This window comes from Colletotrichum chrysophilum (genome assembly GCF_026319265.1).
Source record: "Colletotrichum chrysophilum strain AFK26 chromosome Unknown scaffold_24, whole genome shotgun sequence".
Classification (NCBI taxonomy): domain Eukaryota; kingdom Fungi; phylum Ascomycota; class Sordariomycetes; order Glomerellales; family Glomerellaceae; genus Colletotrichum; species Colletotrichum chrysophilum.
In genome coordinates, this window is record NW_026517311.1 from 82,747 (window position 1) to 102,356 (window position 19,610).

Below are 19,610 nucleotides of genomic sequence, written 5' to 3' on the forward strand. Positions count from 1 at the left end.
TCATGATGTATTGTACACTATCAGCGTTCTGAGACGCATTTACATGAGTTTATACAGCGAATCTATCGGAATTTTAGTTCTGGGATGAAGTGTGCTCGGAGATGACCTCCCGCATGATCTTCTCGGCATTGGCAGGATCGATGCGCTCCGGCTGCCCCTGCTGCATCATCTTGCCGACGAGGTACATGAGCTTGCCCTGAGGATACACCTTCTTGGTCACAAACTCCCTGAGAACCTTATCCTCGCCTTCGATAGCCGTCTCAGCCAGTTGGCGGTACTCGGACTCGGAAAGCTCGCGGAACCAGAGGTCCAAACCCTCGATAGCCTCGGTGACGGTCTCAAACTGCTCCAGGTTGTTGAGGTAGAGCGCAATAAGCAGCTCCTTGGCCACTTTGCCCGTGATGCGCTTGTTCCTGAGGTGAAAGAGGATCTCCGAAAGAGCCGTGACAGGAACGGCGGCACATTGCCCATCAGGGGTAATCTCCAGCGTGCGCTCGCTGGCCTCCGGGTCTTTGTCGACGGTCAGCCGGCCGAGCTCGTGGAGCACCCAATTCCCGACGAGCGGCGCGTACGACTGCAGCTGCGGCTGGTCGCCAGCCTCACGGAGCCTTACTCCAAGGTCGTCCACGATTTGGTAAAAATACTCCAGCCTGCCGCCGTCGTCGAGAGACATCAACGACACCGCATCCTTCGCCGTGAGCCCGTAGTCATGGATCAGCTCGTCCAGCTCCACGTCTGGCAATTCCGTCACAGACTCCCTCAAGGCGCTCACGAGGTCCTCCCCAATGACCAACGGCCCGAGATCCGGGTCCGGCATGTACCGGTAATCCACCTCACCCTCCTTCCCGCGCAGCCTCCTCGTGTGCTTCGAGCCCAGCGTCCACCCCCTCGTCTCGCTCTTGATCTCCTCGCCCTGCTCCAGCGCCGCAATCTGCCGGTCCCGCTCCGCGATAATCGCGTCCTCGACCGCCTTGATCGTGCTCAAATTCTTGATCTCTGTCCGCGTGCCCAGCGGGATACCTGCATCGCCCGTCCGCCGCACGGAAACATTCACATCCGCACGCAGCCCGCCCGCCTCCATACCGCTCACGCATGCGTCCACGGCGCCCAGCAGCGTCTGCACCTTCCTTACGAACACCGCCGCCGTGCGCGGGTGGTGCAGCTCCGGCCGCGTGATGATCTCGATCAACGGCACGCCCACGCGGTTGAAGTCAAGCCACGACACGTCGTTCGGCTGCGCGAGCGTCTTGGCCGTGTCCTGCTCCATCTGCACCTGCTGTATGCCAATCCGCACGCTCTCCCCGTCCTCGGCGGCGATGCCGTCCCGCGCGGTGAGGACGACGTGCCCGTCGCGCGCGAAGGGGTGGTAGTACTGCGTGATCTGGTACCCGGCGGGCTGGTCCCACCAAAAGTAGTGCTTGCGGTCGAAGCGGCTGACGGGCTGGACGGCGCAGTTGAGGGCGAGGGCGGCGCGGAGGGCGGGGATGAGGGTCTCCTTCTGGAAGGCGGGCTGGCTGCCGGGGATGGCGAGGTCGAAGAGGGCGGCGTGGGTGTTTGGCGCGGAGGTGTGGGGGGACGGGGTGGCGGCCGGGGAGAAGAGCTTGCGGGCGGTGTTGAGCTGGGCGTGGATCTCGATGCCGACGGTGAGCTCCCAGCCGGGGACGGTCTGGTTTGAGCCCTTGGGTTTCTTGCCCTTGGATTCCTTCTTTAGGAGCTTCTTTTCTTCTTTGAGCTTTTTTCGGAGGGGTGTCGGCGGCGGCGGCGCTTCGGGGATGGGCGTTGGTTGGGATTGGGTGGTTGTGTACGGCGCTCTTTGGGAGGACCAGGCCGGTGCGGAGCGGGCCGGGAGACGGCGGGCGGTGGACAGGCAGCCGTTGCGGGAGAGCTGGCCGTTGAAGAGGTACCGCGCCAGTTCGCGGGTTGGTATGCGCCGCATGGTGGTGGTGGTGGTCCGTTGATCGGCTGGGTGATTTGTCTTGGGGTAGTGGATGAATGATATGCGGCAGGGGGTTTCGCAGACTGTAGTGTGGCGTGGACGAATTGCGGCTGAGATGATGGTGATAAGTGTTTTAGCCGTCTGTTGTACACCCTCCTTTACATAGGATGGCTTTCGTGTTCGTCAGCGAGTGGCCGCGGGGATCTGAGGATGCGTGATTGGAGGGGTCGGCTCGTTGATAGGTGGAGGGGTCACGGTTTTTCAGCCATTGCAGGAGGGCAATTGGACCGTGATTGGAAGGCTGGCCTGTTGAGCTTGTCGTCGGTGTTCCGAGTCAATGGCACTTGTCGGTGTCGCTGAAGCTGTAGCTGGGGATAGCTTCGAAGCTCAAAAGTGGTGAAGATTAGACCGGCCGGTGACGGGACGGCAGCTTAGCTTTTCGGGCCGCTCAAGGTTCCGGGCTGCATTCCGCCCTCGTGGGCGTCGGCGGGATGCTTATGTAAGACATCAGGGGATGATCCCGTTTGCTCATGCTCAGCGAGCTGGGGTTTGCGAATAGCGCACCCATGCTGGTCACTCAGTGGAGCGCTGCGCAGTCCAGAGAGCGGGATGCCGCTAGAGGAAACTGCCGGGAACGTGGAAACGTCCCGCTAGACTGGGTTCACTTGGCTGCCATTTCGTCACTCTACATTCTCCATTTGCTCTTATCGTCTCTGATACGGGTTGGTTCTTGGTTTTAAACAAAAAGCAGCCCAACCTCAGAGGAGTCGACACACATGTTCGCAACACATCACAACTCACCTCAGCAGCAGCTCCCCGCCCACACCACCATCAGCTCCAAGGAATCATCGCACCGCACCCAACACCTCAGCTCGCCCGTCACACCTTGACAAGACAGCCCCTCCCCCCATCCCATCCGTTGGTCCAGTCTTCCTGGTCATCTGAAACAAATCCGTCGACGGCTGACACACTCCTCTCCCGATCATCTGGCGCCCTCCCTTCCGCTGCCATGTGTCTTCCTCTTTTCCTCCCTGTTTTTAGACTCAGCCATCCAGTCTCCCCTATCCCACTCTCCCTTATGTACCAGTCGGGCAATGATCGATTACATGCCCCTCGCCGTCGCTTTCTCGCCAACATACTTTGGGACGCCCTCGCCGTGAAGCTACCCGCCTGAACGCCGCCTTCCAGGACTCTGATCTCCCCGGGAAGCCCCCAGCCTGATCCCGCCCCTCCAAAGCTGTTGGGCATCGTCCGGACCATTAAAACTCCCTTGCCCTTGCCTCCTGTACACTACCTTACCTGCTCTCTTACTGTCCCGACCGTTCTCTAATGTGTATTATCGCCCGAGTACCTCGTCAGCTCTTGTGCCACCCGCAGTAGCAAGGCTCTACAGCTAATCCGAGACAACGTCGTACACCCACCCTCGTCCTTGGACACGAGGTTCACCCGACCTCAGACGGCGATCCGTCTCCCCCAGGCGCAAGCCAGCCGTCTCCCGCGGGAAGAACTAATCGCGCTCTAATAATCCCACGCCAAATCCACGACCGCCATGTCATCCGACTACCGCCCTCCCACAGTCTCCGACGACCTCCCCGGCAGCCCAGCGCCAGCTCAAGCGTGGCTGGCCCCGGACCCGAACGACGGACTCGCGCATAGCACCAGCGCCGCCCATGCGCCGTCTGCCTCGGCCGTCTTCGCGACAGATAACAGACATCACATGCCACTAGCCGACGACAACTCACCACCCGCCCGCTCGCGCCCTCGCAGCGCAACCGTCCGGCGCACTCCCTCCCTGCCCGTCTCGCCAGCGCAAACAAAACCGGACGAGGTCGCAATGAGCCCAGACGACGACCACCCCCAGCAGCAGCCCGAGTCCGAATCCGTCGCCGGCCCAGAGTCCTCGTCCGATGAGACTGTCGTCCAGGAACCGTATGACGATGAAGACGCAAACGCACCTCATTACCCGACATCGCCAACCCTGACCAACTTCACAGCTCTTACAGGACGAACACACCACTCAAGCAACTCCAGCGGCTCCGGCTCGACGATAACGCAAGCATCCTGGCCGCGGCGCAGAGGCAGCGAAAAGTCCCAGCTCAAACGCCGTCGCAGCCGCTCACCCCGCCAGCAGCAGCAGCAGCAGCAGCACGCCGCCTTCAGCTACCTCGACGCAGACTCCCCGCACGTCACCCCCGAGGCCATCCAGCGCTCTGTCGAGCAGTCGTACTGGAGGATGCCGCCGGACGGGAGCTACCAGTCTCCTTCCACCCGGAGCACCGCCTCCACGGCCTCCAGCAGCTTCCAGAGCGACGTCTTCTCCGAGCTCGACCATGAGACCGACCGCAGCAGCTCCCCGGATCACAGTGCCTACGGCGACCCCGCCTCCCCGGGCGCCATGCCGGGCAAGTTCGACGCGCACCTCGCGGCGGCCGCGCAGCAGAGGCAGCAGCGCGGGTACCGCAACTACGGCACACCGGAGATGCCGCGGGGGAACGCTAACCTGCCTCATCTCCCGCCGAACGCGCTGCAGCCGAGGCTGCCCGGGATGCATCAGGGCCACCCAAAGCACCTCCCCCGGGCGGAGAAGCTGCCGCTCTCGGGGTACGAGGTGATTGCCTCGAAGCTGTGCGCCGGGGATGCGGACAGGTCGAGCATCAAGCCCATCTACCGCCGCTTCGAGGCTCTGAATCATAGGTTGCTCCTGCATCTGCAGGATGAGCTTGCGGAGCTGGAGGAGCAGCTCCACCGGCTGGATACAGCGGACACGCAGACGCGGCGCATGCAGAACTGCATTCTCCCCGCCTCGCGCCGCCAGGAGGCTCTCACCGCGGGCGAGCTGCAATGGCATAAGACGGATGTGTTGGGCAAGATCGGGTATAAGCTCGGGCAGTACAGTATGTATCTTGTATTGTTTCCTCCTGTGATACTGCTGGACTGACACCTTGTAGACCACGTCCTCTCATCGTTCAAAGACACCCAGAACCTCCCCAGCCCAAACCCGCGAGATATAGAGTACTACCGCGCCTACCTCGCAAACCATAACCCCATCGTCGAGATCGAGACGCGCTTCCTCGACCCGGCAGACGACCTCGTCTCACTCGCGCGCCCCTCCCCCTCGACCTCGGAGTTTTCCTCCTCGTTCTCAGACGACCTGCGCACCCCGATGCCGCCGCGCAAGCCCAGCACCGCCGCCCCCGCGACGCCGGGCTTCCTCTTCTTCCAAGGCGCAAAGTCGGAGAAGCTGCGCCAGGTCGAGATCTTCCTGCGCAACAGCTACCCGCTCGCCGTGGCGGTGTCGTTCGCGGCGGCGTTCCTGCTGCCGATACTGACGTTTGCGGTGATACCCGCGTTCGCGGGCCGGATGGCCGTGGTGGCGATTGTCGCTGTCGGCGTGGGGCTGGCGGTTGTGCAGGCGGGGATATTCGGGGCGGGCAAGGAGAGGGGAGGCGCGCAGGCGGCGGCGGAGGGGGCGCTTGTGTCGGGGGTGTATGTTGGGGTTATGGCTGTCGTTGCTGGGATATTTGGGTGAAGTAGGAGGATGATGACGGTTGGAGGAAGCGTGCTTTTTGGTTTGTGAAGATACCCTTAGAGAGGATGTTTAATGAAGTGCGAGGCTGAAGTATAATGTCTATCCATGTTGTTGGGACGTAGCGATGAATTCTGTGATATGAACCTACCTGCCTGGAAGCCAATGGAAGGTGCGAGTGTCCTATATAGGGGTGAGTTGTGCGTCGAGTCGTCGGAGGGGGACGCTCCTCCGAGACCAATCGGTCTGTTTGCCACAACCGTGGCTTAGTGGTCCAATCGGACAGAAATGTAAAAACCGTCGGTTTTTCGTAGGGTTCGAGGTTCGAACCTGAGCTTTTTGGTCTTTTTCATATTCTTTTCCCTTTTCCTTTCTCTCTTCTCTATATATATTTCTCTCCTTTTCCTTTCGTTCTCACTCTCTACGCTGTTCCTCTTATGAAAGCTTGATGCTGCCTGCAGTAGTGGTGGGTGTGATCTTCCCAGCTCCAGCGTAACTGCGTAGAAGCTTTCCACTCTGATATCTATGCAAGTGGATGGGACAATCTTATTGTAAGGATGGAAGGTGAATTAAACACTGCCTCAAATACCCTCCATCTTTACAAAGGATGTACACTATTATATCTTACGCTGAGGAAGTTTCACAGCCCAGGAGGGCAGTAGATAGGGTGAGCACAATGGACGTCAAAAACCTCGCGAGGAACATGATAGCCTCATATATTGGCAGACCAAATGGCCCGCAAAACACGAGGCTCGTCGTGTGGCTTTGGAAGGGCGCGCTGTCACCGGAGGGCTATTTGGCATTAAGCGTTCCTTATCCTTTCCCCTTGGGCAGATTGCAACCCAGTGGTATTGAGTGGCCTATCGATATGATTAACCTACAGAAAGCCAAAATTGATACCAGAGAAGAGGTGAGGTTGAATTTATCGGTCGGTTCATCTGAAATCCGGTCATGGGTTCCCACTCTGGACGGAGTCGCAGATGCGGGCGGCAATTGGCTGTACCCCGCACTCGGCGCAGATGACAGTGGCGACGGAGGGGCCGCTTTGAAGTTGTCGACTCCGCCTTTGATGAAGGACTTCAAATTCACGAGGAAACAAGAACATTCGAACCGCTTCATACCAGAATAAATTAAATCACCAAATATGACCATTATTCACGTTGTGCAGTTCCAGTTTAAGGAACTTGTCCCGCAGGAGGAAGTCAAGGCGGTACATCCCCCATAAAACCCTTACCTACCTTGAAAGACACGACTGACATGGCCCAGATATGCGACTCGATGCTGGCGCTCAAGGACAACTGTATCCACCCAACGTCTAGCAAGCCGTACATCAAGTCGGCCGTCGGCGGGGTGGACAACAGTCCCGAGGGCATGTCGGACGACATCACGCACGTGTTCGTGGTGGAGTTTGAGAGCGCGGAGGACAGGGACTACTACGTCCACAAGGACCCGGCGCACCAGGCTTTCATCGCGGAGGTGGGCAAGGTGATTTTGAAGGCGCGGGTGGTGGACTTTACGCCGGGTGTGTTTGGAGGGTGAGGTGCTGGTTTGGTTGGGTGGGATTTGTGTCATGGTAATGAGATTGCTGTGCGATGAAATTTGGCTGTTTGGTTAGCCTCTTCAGCTTGATCAGTCAGATTGCTTAGTCGCCTTTGGCAATGTGCCTTGTATGTCGGACCTTGACCATGTGTCAACATGCAATTTGCATTCTGCCTTCATTCAATCAAGGCATTCAGCTGTGGGACATCGATAGCTGAAAGACAAAGTGCGTCTTCAAAATAAGCAAGGCCAAGGAAACGAGGCCTCTGAGTGAAACACTCGGTTCCCGGGGATATGGGCTAGGTAATCTCATCCCGGAAGGAATGCGCAATGGCATCATTGTGCGGCCTTGACGGGAAGAACGAATAGTCATCGGAGGGGACCGAGTGATGCGTGTCGAGATTGGCATTTGGTGACCCCTAATTGCAGGTTCCAAGCAGCGGACAGTGGCACAATGCAGGGACAGAGGGGACCGTCAAGCACCAGCATTCAGGGTCCAGGGCCCAATGGCGGACCTGAGCCTGGGGTCTGGCTCGCTGCCTGAGGGTCCAGACGCTGGAACCCAATCACGATCGATGGCTTTCGGCCAATCAGACACCGCGAAAGAAACACAGGCGGGGCGTGCAGGGTACCGGGGGGCTACGTCATAGGACCAAGCCGCGCCTTACCTGCACCGGCCGCTGCGGTTGGTTGGTGAAGCGCAGCGCAGGGGACCTCACTGTCATCATTGGGGCCAGGGCAGCCCGGCCCAGCCCATTCCCATTGCGCGGGCTGCCTGTCGGGCCAGACCACAGTGGGCAGGTCCCGTCCATAGGTCGACCACCACAGGAGACTCCAGAGTCCCGTCTGCCCGCTTCCCCTCCCCCACCAACACTACCTTACCTGCCTTTACCTTCAGTTGCACGCCCGCGTCCGTCCTTCATCAACCACGGCATCCCACCCTCGTCGACCTATCCATTGTCCTCATCGTCGTCGCCGTTGTTATACTCGTCGACATCCTCCTCTTCCTTCTCTTGCTTCCCCACGCCATTCCCTCCTACCACGCCGCATTCCCAGACCTAGCTTCTAGTTCAGTCATCTGCAAGGGGAGGTACCGCCGCCGCACGCTTCACTTTCATGGATCAGGGGACTACCGTGACATCTCGCCGAACTTGATCCTCCCGTCAACTTACCTTACTTTACCATACTTACGACCTCCACCTCTTCCCTCTCGCCGCCGCCGCAGCCCTTTCTCCATCACCTAACCGCCGTCGTCCTTCACGTGAACGAATTGCGACAACTTCCCTCCCGACTCTGCCACCGCCGCGCCCATCTCAGCAACCATGGCGGCATCGCATCCCACCCTCATCAACCTGCCTCCCCCCACCTCCAACCCAGACACCCCGTCTGAGATGCCGTGCGCCTCCCTCTCCTCCCCATCCTCTAGGCAATTGCTAATCTCTTCTCTCCAGTGGCACCCCCACGAGCACGACAACGTCCCTGTCCGCCCTCTCTACCACCGCTATTAAAGATGGTCACCGAGGTCACCTCCCCCAGGGTCCCACCGGCCGTGGCCATGCCCACCACCCCTCCACCACGAGCCTCGAAGCCGAGCGCGCCGACCGCATCTCCCGTCTCGCCGGCCTCGAGCGAGTTTCCACCCTCCGTGCACCGCCCCAGAACCAGAACAATGCCGCCTCCTCCCTCTCTCCCCAGACAACCCCCACGTCCACCACCGGCTTTCCTCCCAACTACCCGCCTGCCACACACCTCACCCCAGCGTACTTTGACGCTCACGGCCAGCCAACCGCCCACACTAAGATGAGCACCGTCGGCACCGCCAGCGCCACCGAGAGCTACGTCGGCGACGACAACGAGACCCGCACCGCCCCCGGCGAGCAGGACGAGGACATGCTCAGCATGGACACCAATTACCGCGAGGCCGACTCCGTTACCAGCATGGGCGCCGAGCCTGAGCAGATGGACGAAGACATGACCAACCGCTCCACCGGCGGATACGACGACCGCATGAGCGACGACGGCTCCGCCAGTCTCGTCGGATTCGGCGAGGGCGCCAACAGCACGGTATCCGGCCCCATCTACCAGCGCCGCCCCCTTCCCGGAGCCCAATGGGGTCTCGAGAGGAGCGCGTCTGGCCTCAGCGACGGCATCCCGACACAGCGCGCGAGAGACGTGACCATGGGCGGCGACACCCCAGTGAGCGCCGCCGCCATGCAGGAGCGACGGGAGGCGAGGATGATGGACGGCATGACCAATGACGGCGCCGGCGTTCCCGATGAAGAAATGTTTGTCGACACCACCAACAAGCCCCCCGTCTCCGTCTCACACCTCCCAGGTCAAACACCGCGCGCAAATCCTAGCACGACACCGACGGCCCGAGATACCGCAGAGCGCGTCATTCGAGAACGGCTTGACGGGGGCGAGGGCAGGGTTGGCAACGTCGCGATGGGCAGCCCGCAAGGCGGAGAGAAGCTAGGCAAGTTTTACTTTGAGGAGCGGAAATGAGGGAATGGATGAATGGGTATAACTGGGCTGTGATGAAAGGAAAACCACGGACGAGAGAGCGTGTGCTTTGTATGAATTGGACGGTTCAATTGCTTGGGATGGGAATACGGGTTGGCTGGATTATCCGTAACAACATGGACCCCTTAGGTATGGCTACTGGAATGCGAGTTATTGATTATTTCTGCCACGTTGTCTTTGAAGGATACGCGTCAGATGAGAAGGATAACATCCTGCCTAATTTTTTACAAGACCCATGAGGGTGTTCTATACCGGCCAGGATGATGAATTGACTGACAATCTTCAGATTACAACCTTCGTACGACCAGTCACGGCCGCCTTAGACTTGTGTCTAACATACTGACGAAAGTATGTAAAGTTGATACTTCACGGTGGATGAGAATACAAGAGGGGATCCGCGGTGACTTGCTAAGCCACAGTGACGCCGGTACTGCGACGGCACAAGCTGATGACCAAAGGAGAGTACGCCCCAAGCTCCCCAAACAGATCTGAATGAACGTGTGGTGGGTCAGAATCCACCCGTCGCCTTCGCAGGTTCCAACTGCTTCAAGAGCCCTCAAAGCTCTGAGGATGTGACAACGTCCATATATTTTAAGTCCTGTTGCTGCAAAGGCCCTGCGGGTTCTTACAGTCACAGGAAAACGCGCCGAAGCCATCTAGATCACCTGGGGTAAGAAACCTGTTCGTGCGAGTAGCCAAGTAGGGGATGGGTGTGGCGCACTGCAGCTGTGGTATTTCATTAGCCAAATAATTCAGTAACAAGAGGAGAGCGGGACTTCTGCTTGAGCCTACTTGGAGAGAAGACAGACAGCGTGCTCGAGTCCGGCCGAGCAAGACATCTGGCAGATCGATGTCCACTTGTGGCAGCATTGCGTGCTGCACTTCTCTTCCCGGGGAGACAGATTCCGCGGGCTCGGCAAGGCGGAGAGGGCGGCTCTGAAGAGCACGATGGTGGTCAACAGCGAGGTCTCCATAATTGCTATACGTCGAATTGAAGCAATCGAGAAGTGTTTGGGTTGGGACGGGGTTATCAGCGTGAAGGAATATAAAGTTGGGTTAGAAAATTTCAAGATGAGTAGAGGTTACTGCCTGTTGAAACCCCATCATAGGCACAGATTGAGGAAGAGCCCGCTATTTTTGCCGCGACCGCCTATTTGTCTTGTGCTAGAGCGGCTACTTTTCCTATGACTGTACTCTAATTACTTTACTATCGTCATCGTCGTCGTCGTTACTTCTACTATTATTGTCGCTATCGTTTTAGTCGTCCTCGTCCTCGTCCCCGTCCTCATCATCGATATCGCTGCTATCGCCTTTAATAGAAGTAACCAAGTGCACAGGAAATATAGCCGCGCAGACACAGGAAAATTAGGCGGTCTCTTTTTGCCAGTGAATGACATGAGAATATAGGGCATAGCAAAGCGTTGTCGGCAATTGTGAATTGTGGCACAGAGAACCCCATCCATTATTCTTCGATCTTTGTATACACCTCTCCTTATAGAATAGGCACAACCTGCCCCCACAGGCTTGACTTGAGTATCTCGGTACTATCTACCGCTGTTCGAAAAAGAAGAGCAACAAGGAGATAACGATAATTAATCATATCGTCGAGTTCTCTTCCTTCGTGGTCCAGCTTGTGTATACTGTGACGATTCCACAATGGCCAGTTGTCTTCTTTTTCTGAGTGATATATCACAATTTCACCAAGCCTATCTAAAGCCTGATGAGTGTTGGAATACTTTTCTGGCTTGTTGTATCCTGAACCTAACAGGGCTTCATACTGACCGTGAAGGCCCACAAGATAGTCGTCGAATTCCTGTCTTGTCATGTTGTCTGCTGGGTCTTTCATTAAGGCAGGATAGTGATCCGCCTCTTGTCGAAACCACCGGAGCAAGTCCTCATGTTCCACGGACTGTCGTAGGCTAGAATGTGACCCCTCCAAGTCGAAATGTGCCTTGATGTAGCTGAATTGGTCTAGAAGTTGGCGAATGGACAACAGAGTATCGCCGTAAGATTCCAGAGTGGTGATTGTTGATTTTTTCTTCGATCCAGTTTCCGCGGCATTCCCAAAAGTTGTTTGGTTGGGGAGTAACGATAGGACGGGGTCTCTCGCTTTCGCTGGGTTCTGAAAGATCCCATTGCGTGTAGCTTCCGCAGCTTCCAAGAGCAACATTGTTGTCGTGCAAATACGACTGGCGTGGGCATTGACGATCTCATAGCCCTGGCGGTTCTTGTAACTGGTGTCAAGCCACTCGTCCACCTCCTTGAGCTGAGCTAGAGCAAGCTCCCGGAGTTGCACAGTAAAATAAGGGATCCTCGCAAACTCAAGCTTCGTGTTGAACGGTGACCGGAGTAAGTTAAGGCAAGTGTAAAGTGCAGTTCTGCAGCCTTCGATCGGAAGTTCCTCTGTTGACTGAGATCCGTTGGGCGGTTCACCGAATCCTTCGTGTCCGTGCTTTTTCACGAGGTCTTTATTCTGGTCGCACCATCTGAATCGTTTCCACCCTGGCCTTAGAGGCTTCGCAGCTACGTCCCAAAAGTAAAACCTTTCAAGCATTCCTGTGACGTCGGCGAGATCTACCTCTGTCCAATATTTCCCGTTGAGTGCGAGAGGAACCAGCGGCAAGTCGACGCCCAACCTCGAGGTTGGAAATATTGCGGGTACATGTTCTGGCGCTCTTAACAAGAAGTTGCTAGCAAGTGATACTTGGTACTTCTCCAACATCCAATTCTCTGGAAGGAAGAATCTCGGGGTGCCGGAAGCGCGACGGAAAGCCTGATCCACGGAGTTTTTCAAAGTGGAAAGGCTCTCTTCAGAGAAGTCTACCATCTTTATGTTTGGGGGGCCCGAAAACACGATGGGCTCGGCCGGGTCGAAGTCGCAGATAAATCCATTGGAATGTATTTGAATCTGTCCATGGGCATGCTTCATTGCCTGGCCCAACTCTGAAAGCTTAAGAGGGGCGGTCCAAATGTGGTTGCTGTCGAACTCGAAACTCAAACATGCGCCAACAAGCCCTAGTAAGGGGTGTTGGCGAAATTCAAACTGAAAGCTGTGTCCGAGTATGATAGGGCCAGTGGTTCCTTCTAGCAACAGAGTGTGTGTGTCCGGATTCAAGGCAGCGGTGGAAATGATCACCCCGATCTCCGCGTATGCAGGTGCGGCAACGAGATCATCGGGCAAAAAGCCGACGTCCATAGACCGGGAGAATCCGTACTCGCCCTGCATCACAACTCCATCTAGACCTACCATTCTGAAAAAGTTCGGCCATGTTGCCGCCGTCTGCTGGAAGTCGTACTTCCGTCCAACCTTTTTCTCATTGCGCGGTCCGGGGCCGCGTATTTCTCCACTCGTATCACTTTCTTCCCGCTCCATTTCCCACTTCTTTATCTGCAGGCTTAGGCTGCGAAAGATGGGGACCTGAACCACGAAATCGAAAGTCCACTCGGATTTGTTCCATCGTCGCTTTCTGTTCTCTGACAAGGGACCAATTGCGCGCCTGCTGCTCCTTCGATTCGCTCGTCCAGCAGTAAGGAAAGCCTGGACAACGGGAATGAGGGCGAAAACAATGGCTATGACGCCAATGATGGCGGTGAAGACGAATGTAACTGGGTCCCAATCGATTTTCGCATCGTCCGCTCTGTTTTGATCGCCAACAAGCTGAATGAGAGTCCGAAGGAGGCAATCTGTTGAGTTGCTATCCTCGGGACACTTCGAACTGTCATTGTTCATGATGAACCCGTGGCTGTGAGAACGTTATGCATTGATTGGAAGGAAATGGTTCATGAGTTGGACGGAACTTGGCTGGGCACAATCTTGGTATGATAGAAAGGGGTGGAGGGACTTCACACATTATAATATTTTCTGCGGTTCTCCCTGATATGCCGTGACGAGGCAGGCTACGTGATTCGGAATATGTTGCTTATGTTCTTGGCACACCCATCGGTCCTTCTGCATCACACCTTTTCGTGCATTTGTGTAACATTTAATACGTGCTGATTGGTTGACTGCTTGCCTCCACCTCTGACTCTGCCAAATTGCTTCTCTTACTATGAGAAACGAAGAAACTTAAATGACGGCCCCTTCAGTGGCTGGAAACTCACGAAACATGGCAGTCTTCTTCGGAAGGCCCCGTCAAAATGTGCATGGATAAATTGCCAGTTTTATTCAGATATTGTTACACTAATTTGGAAGTCCTTGCATACCCTAGCATAAAAGTTGTGACTCTTTCCCGAGCTCGGGATTTCTCGCGTGGAAGAAACTCTCACCAACCCTTACCCTGGGTGTGGCATAACGTATTGTTTTCTTCCGATTGCAGTCCAATAACCCAGAGCATAGAGTACGACTCCTACCAACACGCACGACACATAGTTCATTTCAAGGATCGCCACTGGTTGGTAGTAGGGAAAGGAGTAAGACACGACACTAATAGCGGTCCACGCCAACGTGACTATATTCGCAATGAAGCCCAGCTTAGGAAACCAAAAAGGTCCATGTACCAGCTCAGAACGGCCCGTCCACAAGAGGCAAAGGATTCCTATCGAATATGTGATATACTGCAGCAAGATGCCCGCGGAGATAAAGGAGTTGAAGGCAAGGCTCGACGCTAGGTAGAGACATCCGAGAAGAGCGACCCAGAAGCATGACCAGAGGTGTGCCCAGACAGGGACATCGAATGGCTTGGGTGCTATCTTCGACATGTGTCTGTGAAATGGAAACGCTCTGTATTTGCTGAATGCCCACGCCATGCGAGACTGCCATGTATGACAGCCGATCATGGCACCCGCTGCCGAAAGCATGACGAGGCTCTGAAGCACGATGCCTACTGTCTTATTTTCGTAAACCTGGTAAAACAGTTCGAGAGAGGGCGTGCCAGATGCGGCGATGGCCGGCAAATCCGTAGCCGCGAAGAATAGCGCAAAGACTATCGGTAACCCAGTAAATGTTCCTAGTGCGACAGTGCACAGGAGAGCCATTGGGATGTTTTTGCGTGGTTGAGGGATCTCGTCCGCGAGATGGACCACGGCGTCGAGGCATGAAAACGCCCAATTCGTAGGGCTGAGGCCTATCAGGAAAGCGACCCCGTTGGGCCACCCAGAAACGTTGTAGACCTCGGCAAAGAAGTTGTGAGCTGTCTGCTTCTCGGATCTCCCAGCTAGAAGGGCTACGAAGGCGGCGAAGACCATCGAGCATGTGTAAAGCAGGAGCGTCTTGCTAACCCAAGGTAACAAGCGTTCGAAAAAGTTGAACCCGGACGCGAGGATGTTTATGGACTGAAAGCCAATGAAGCCCATCCATGGTTGATACACAAATCCTGGGTTTGCTATTGCGACCATGCTGAAGATGCTGAGAGTGACAACCAGGCAGACGGAAGCTGAGACGCAGACTGCGCTGGCCCAAGTGATGACTCCAGTCAGGTATGACAGCGGACGTCGTATTGAGGGAGGGCCAAGCACGGCAACCCAGTAATATTGGCCTCCGGAGTGCGGCAAGGCGGAAGCGAGTTCGCCGAGGCTGATGGCCACGGCAAAGCCAACAATCGCCATGAGAATGAAACCGTAGAAGAAGACGGGCGCTCCGCCAAAGTTGATCCCTGTCGATAGCCCGACGATGATGCCTACCGCCGTGTTGGTGATGGAATGGCCAATACCCATGGCGGTCCAGACGGTACACGGCTTTTCGTCGACTTGTTGACCGTCAGAAATGGACGGGACTTGCGCGAGGGCTTTGTCATTGGGTTTTGCTTCAACGTCGGACATGGTCAGGTTGCTCTGGTTATGTTGGAGGCGAGGGGGACAAGCAGCGATGATCAGGAGTAGGACTTGATGAATAGTCCTTTGCTACATCCATCATCTAGTAAACCATGGAGAAATCATAAGGGGCTCATGGTTATTTCTAAGTCAAAGCTTGCGTTCAACAAGACCTGAGCTACTGATAAGCCTGGAGGATTGGCAATAAGCGTGCTATTCGCAAGGTGACAAGTACGTGCCCGGTTCATCGGGGATAGACACCATTCTCAACGTCTATCTTCGGCGCTGCGATATGTGTGGTAAGCTACTCGGAGATGGCATGGTGCGAACTGCTAAACGACTCCGCGATTCAATGGCCTGTCATCGTCAATATCACGGATGCTTTCATTGGCACCTCTCCGAGATACGGAGATATACGAATCATGGGGCATCCAGGATTCTACAGCTCCTCGCACATATTCCAAGATTGGTAAAGAGCGACAGATCCGTCTATCTTATCATGCAGGACGCCAGCGTCATACCTGGGGAGTGCCTGTTTACTGTGGAGAACCTCGCACATTGTCTACATTGGGCAAAGTGCGGGTTGCATGCACTGTAACTCGGGGATTCGATCCTTGAAGAATCCTTCAACTACAGATCCGCCTTGCATGTTCATACATTCTCTGCGGACGTTCAAACCCAATACCGAAGGTGTTTTGTCCGATCTGACGAGCGTTATGGTGAGCATAATGACTTGACTCCAGGCATACTGACGCACCCTTGGCAATCAGACACAACAACCAGGCCTTCACTGTAACCTCGAATTTGATTTCATCATCTTCAAATTGTCTTTGGAAGATCACAGGGATCACGGCCAGCTGGAAACTATTGCAAAGATACGTGTCAAACGCCAATCCTACCGCACCATGTACCCGCCATCAACGGGCAAGGAAACTCCCGTGATCCATCCTGCATTCTCACTAGCAAGGAACACCGCCGCTTTAGCAACGTCGACTGGTTGTCCAAGACTTCGCCAGGGATGCAATGCAACAGTCGCATCCAACGCGGCTGCATTGGAATGAAGATTGCTATCCATGCCTGTTCGAATGACTATCACGAAATTAATACTGTTATCAATGCTCAACACACCGCTAAGTGACTTACATCCAGGACAGATGACATTGCAGTGAATCTTTGCGGGGGCGCTCTCGCGCGCGACACATTTGGTCATATGTATGACCGCTGCTTTGCTTGTGCAATAAGACACTGTCCTCAATACGTGAGCCATACCGCACTCAGTATTTATTCGCCAGCATGAAATATCCTTACCGTGGTCAGTCTCCGCCTTCAAACCGTAAACAGAGGAGGTGTTGATGATCCAGCCTCTGCTCCCCGATGCCAACAGCGGCTGGGTCATGAATTGGCGGATGGCATATTTGCAACCCAGGAAAACGGATCTCGTGTTAACTGCCATTGTCTGGTCAAACGTAGCGTCGGCAGTCTCTGTAATTGGCTTGGGACCGAGCTTGTTGTATGACTCTAGAGATATCCCCGCGTTATTGACCATCACATCCAGTCGGCCATATTGAGAGACTGCTGTGGAAATGAGGTTCTGAACGCTATTGGAGTCGCTAACATCGACTGAGACAAATATCGCTCGTCCGAGCTGCGCTTCGTTGATTAGGTCGACAGTTGTTTGCGACTCGCCGACTGGAATCTGGCCACTCAGATCTCCGCAAACGACGCTCCAGCCCTGCTTTGAGTATGCGATGGAGATAGCGCGGCCGAGGCCGGATGATGCGCCGGTGACGATTGCGACCTTGATCATTGTATGGATCATAAGTCGTGGTTTGAGAGGTACGCCTAGAAATCCAGCTGAGGAATAGAGAAGGGCGGTGGAAGCATTTCTATATGTTGAGAACTTAACGTTTTGTTGCAGCCTACATGAAAGTGTTATCTTGGTGGTTTCTGCGGGAACTCACCAGGTTGCCCCGGTTGAGCGGGGCCTCGCACTTGTAACCAAAATGGCGATAGATGCCAAAGCGATTTGCGACCCACGAGCCGGATATACGGTCGAGACTGACATCGGTTCTTGAACTGGATAGAGTGCGAGCTGTGGACTCGTCATTCAGCGTTCTCTATCCAACTCGGTCTTATCATGGATGTAGCTGCGAAAACGGTAACAACGTCCAGGCCAAAACACTAAGTGTGACTTGAAAAGTTGAGCGGACCTGAATCATCCGAGGTATGAAAGACCTCTTCGGGGCTGTTGGGCACTCATAAGGAGGTTTCACTTATAAATATCACGGCGTGCTGCACTGTCCCCAACCTACCTAGAAATTGTCTACACAAAAACAAGGTCTACTGACTCATTCTTCAAGTTCTATTCTGTCTGTTGACGCTTCAAAATGTCCTATGTTGCCACCCCTGAAGAGGTTCGCGCCTGGGAGGAACTCTCCTCCAAACCTTCCTTTTCCCAGGAGCTCATCACCGTCGACTTTACTACAACACCTGAATTCATCAAGTCTGTCATTTCCCCTGGTTTCGAACCTGGAGACGAACCCAGGGGCCATATTAGCCTCGGCACGATGGAGAGCAGACTCTGTGGCGAGTTTGACTGCGTCATGGTCTCCATTGACGTCAAATTCCGAGGCCGCCATGGGACTCACATGTTGGAGCTCATCATCAGTGGCGACACCCCAGTGACCTGGGGCCGAGAGGTTTGGGGCGAGGTCAAAAAGACAGGAATATGCCGGATGTGGAGATCGGGGAGCTATCGATATGCCTACGCTGAACGGAACGGCGTAAGGCTTATCGAGCTAGTGGGAGAGTTTGGCGATGACCTCCCCGCCCGCAAACGAGAGGCGACTGCCTTTGAAATCAAGGCTTATCCTCACTCTATGGGCAAGGGACTTCAGTGGGAGCCTAGAGTGAACATCCTGACCGTCGTCGAGGAAGACACCCGGCGATCTGTTGGAAAAGGCCGATTGGCAGTTCGAGGCACGTCTTCGGACCCTCTCCACAGCATTCCGATCTTGTCGATCGGCGATATGGAATATGTCTCCGGAAAGGCTGACTACACCGTTGTGGAGGAGCATGAACTGGGTTGTGGTCAAGCCTACCTTCCATATTTGGTGGGCCGACACTACGACGACCTCCGTGACTTCAGGGTGGGTGCGGAATGGAACAAGTTGGAGTTCGAGAAGAGGGAGGTACAGGAGGGCAGCGTCCGGGAATTTACCACCCCTTCCATGTAAACGTCGGCTTCGGGTCATGCGATTCAATGCAATTGGTCTCCTTCAACCTGCCTGTTTAAGTTGAGGAATTCTATGTCAGTCATCCTAGTCAGGCAAAAAGCCCGCATAATCTTGCATACGTAGCGTTGGTAAGATAGTCCCGATATCGGTGTTGTTAACACCTTCAAACCGACACTCTCTACAGAGCCCGGAGTATTTGGAGGCGAAAGTCTCCGACCTACATGAGGGGTAATCTGATGGAAGAATGCATTCCCAGACATGTCAATTGATACTTATTTGTCACTACTCTTGTACAACTGTGTTGTGCTCTATGACCTGACACCCAAGATGGAGAACCGTGATGCCAACTTGGCTGATTCTTTGTCAGTAACAACAAGCGGAACAACAAGATCGATCAAGAAACGCACTGGCTGCGAGCAATGTAAAAGAAGAAAGGTCAAACGCGATGAAAAGAAGCCAATATGCTCCCGCTGCGAAAAGCGTCGAGAAACTTGCACCGGAAATTTCGAGATCGACAAGACATGGAGGATCGAACGGCCGTGGTTCGCCGCCAGTCAAGGCTCTGTGCCAGGTCCAGCTTCGGAGAACGAGACGCTGCGGTACTGGTATGAGGAAGCCTGTCTCATCATGGCCATGTTCCCGCCGCCTACAAATCCATTATCATTCCCCATAGCAAAACTACTTCAACGATCTAAGGCACTACGCCACACCATCCAATGTGTGTCGGACGGCCATCGGAGAGGATTCAGTTCAGGTGGTCTCGCAGACGCACTGCTAGAGAGAAACTTGGCGATCGTCTCTTTACAGGGTGAGATTAGCCGGATACAATCAACGACATGCCCTCCCGTCCTGATTCGCGTCATGATTCTCTCCTCGCTCATCCTCTGCCTCTCAGCAAGCTGGCTGGATTCCTCACGATAAGACTTTGGGATGGAGTTCCTTCTTGGCTGTACGGTGTTAATGCGTATGCTGGCTGATTGCAACCCAACCGACGAGTTCGCTTTTTATGTGCTGGGTCTGTACACATGAAGCGAGTGTTTCTCATCTTATTTGGTCCCTGTATCGATGCAGAGGAAGCCAGATCAGCGGATCATTTCCCTTG

General features: G+C 55.1%; 6 protein-coding genes across 6 annotated transcripts; 4 read left to right on the forward strand and 2 right to left on the reverse strand.

Annotated features, from left to right (window-relative positions):
* Positions 1–73: 73 nt before the first annotated feature.
* Positions 74–1,936, reverse strand: COL26b_004072 (uncharacterized protein; the record flags this gene model as incomplete). Its single annotated transcript, XM_053176954.1, has 1 exon — positions 74–1,936. The coding sequence occupies one exon, from the start codon at positions 1,934–1,936 to the stop codon at positions 74–76; it is 1,863 nt and encodes a 620-aa protein (XP_053039023.1).
* A 1,549-nt stretch (positions 1,937–3,485) lies between these two features.
* Positions 3,486–5,465, forward strand: COL26b_004073 (uncharacterized protein; the record flags this gene model as incomplete). The annotated part of the gene is made up of 2 exons (XM_053176955.1): positions 3,486–4,830; positions 4,885–5,465. The coding sequence occupies 2 exons, from the start codon at positions 3,486–3,488 to the stop codon at positions 5,463–5,465; spliced, it is 1,926 nt and encodes a 641-aa protein (XP_053039024.1).
* Positions 5,466–6,606: 1,141 nt separating this feature from the next.
* On the forward strand, positions 6,607–7,001 carry COL26b_004074 (uncharacterized protein; the record flags this gene model as incomplete). Its single annotated transcript, XM_053176956.1, has 2 exons — positions 6,607–6,672; positions 6,729–7,001. 2 exons carry the CDS (start codon positions 6,607–6,609, stop codon positions 6,999–7,001), a joined length of 339 nt encoding a protein of 112 aa, XP_053039025.1.
* Positions 7,002–8,323: 1,322 nt separating this feature from the next.
* On the forward strand, positions 8,324–9,506 carry COL26b_004075 (uncharacterized protein; the record flags this gene model as incomplete). Its single annotated transcript, XM_053176957.1, has 2 exons — positions 8,324–8,397; positions 8,453–9,506. The coding sequence occupies 2 exons, from the start codon at positions 8,324–8,326 to the stop codon at positions 9,504–9,506; spliced, it is 1,128 nt and encodes a 375-aa protein (XP_053039026.1).
* Positions 9,507–16,478: 6,972 nt separating this feature from the next.
* COL26b_004076 (uncharacterized protein) lies at positions 16,479–17,079 on the reverse strand (the record flags this gene model as incomplete). Its single annotated transcript, XM_053176958.1, has 2 exons — positions 16,479–16,501; positions 16,581–17,079. The coding sequence occupies 2 exons, from the start codon at positions 17,077–17,079 to the stop codon at positions 16,479–16,481; spliced, it is 522 nt and encodes a 173-aa protein (XP_053039027.1).
* Positions 17,080–17,659: 580 nt separating this feature from the next.
* Positions 17,660–18,508, forward strand: COL26b_004077 (uncharacterized protein; the record flags this gene model as incomplete). The annotated part of the gene is made up of 1 exon (XM_053176959.1): positions 17,660–18,508. One exon carries the CDS (start codon positions 17,660–17,662, stop codon positions 18,506–18,508), a length of 849 nt encoding a protein of 282 aa, XP_053039028.1.
* Positions 18,509–19,610: the final 1,102 nt, after the last annotated feature.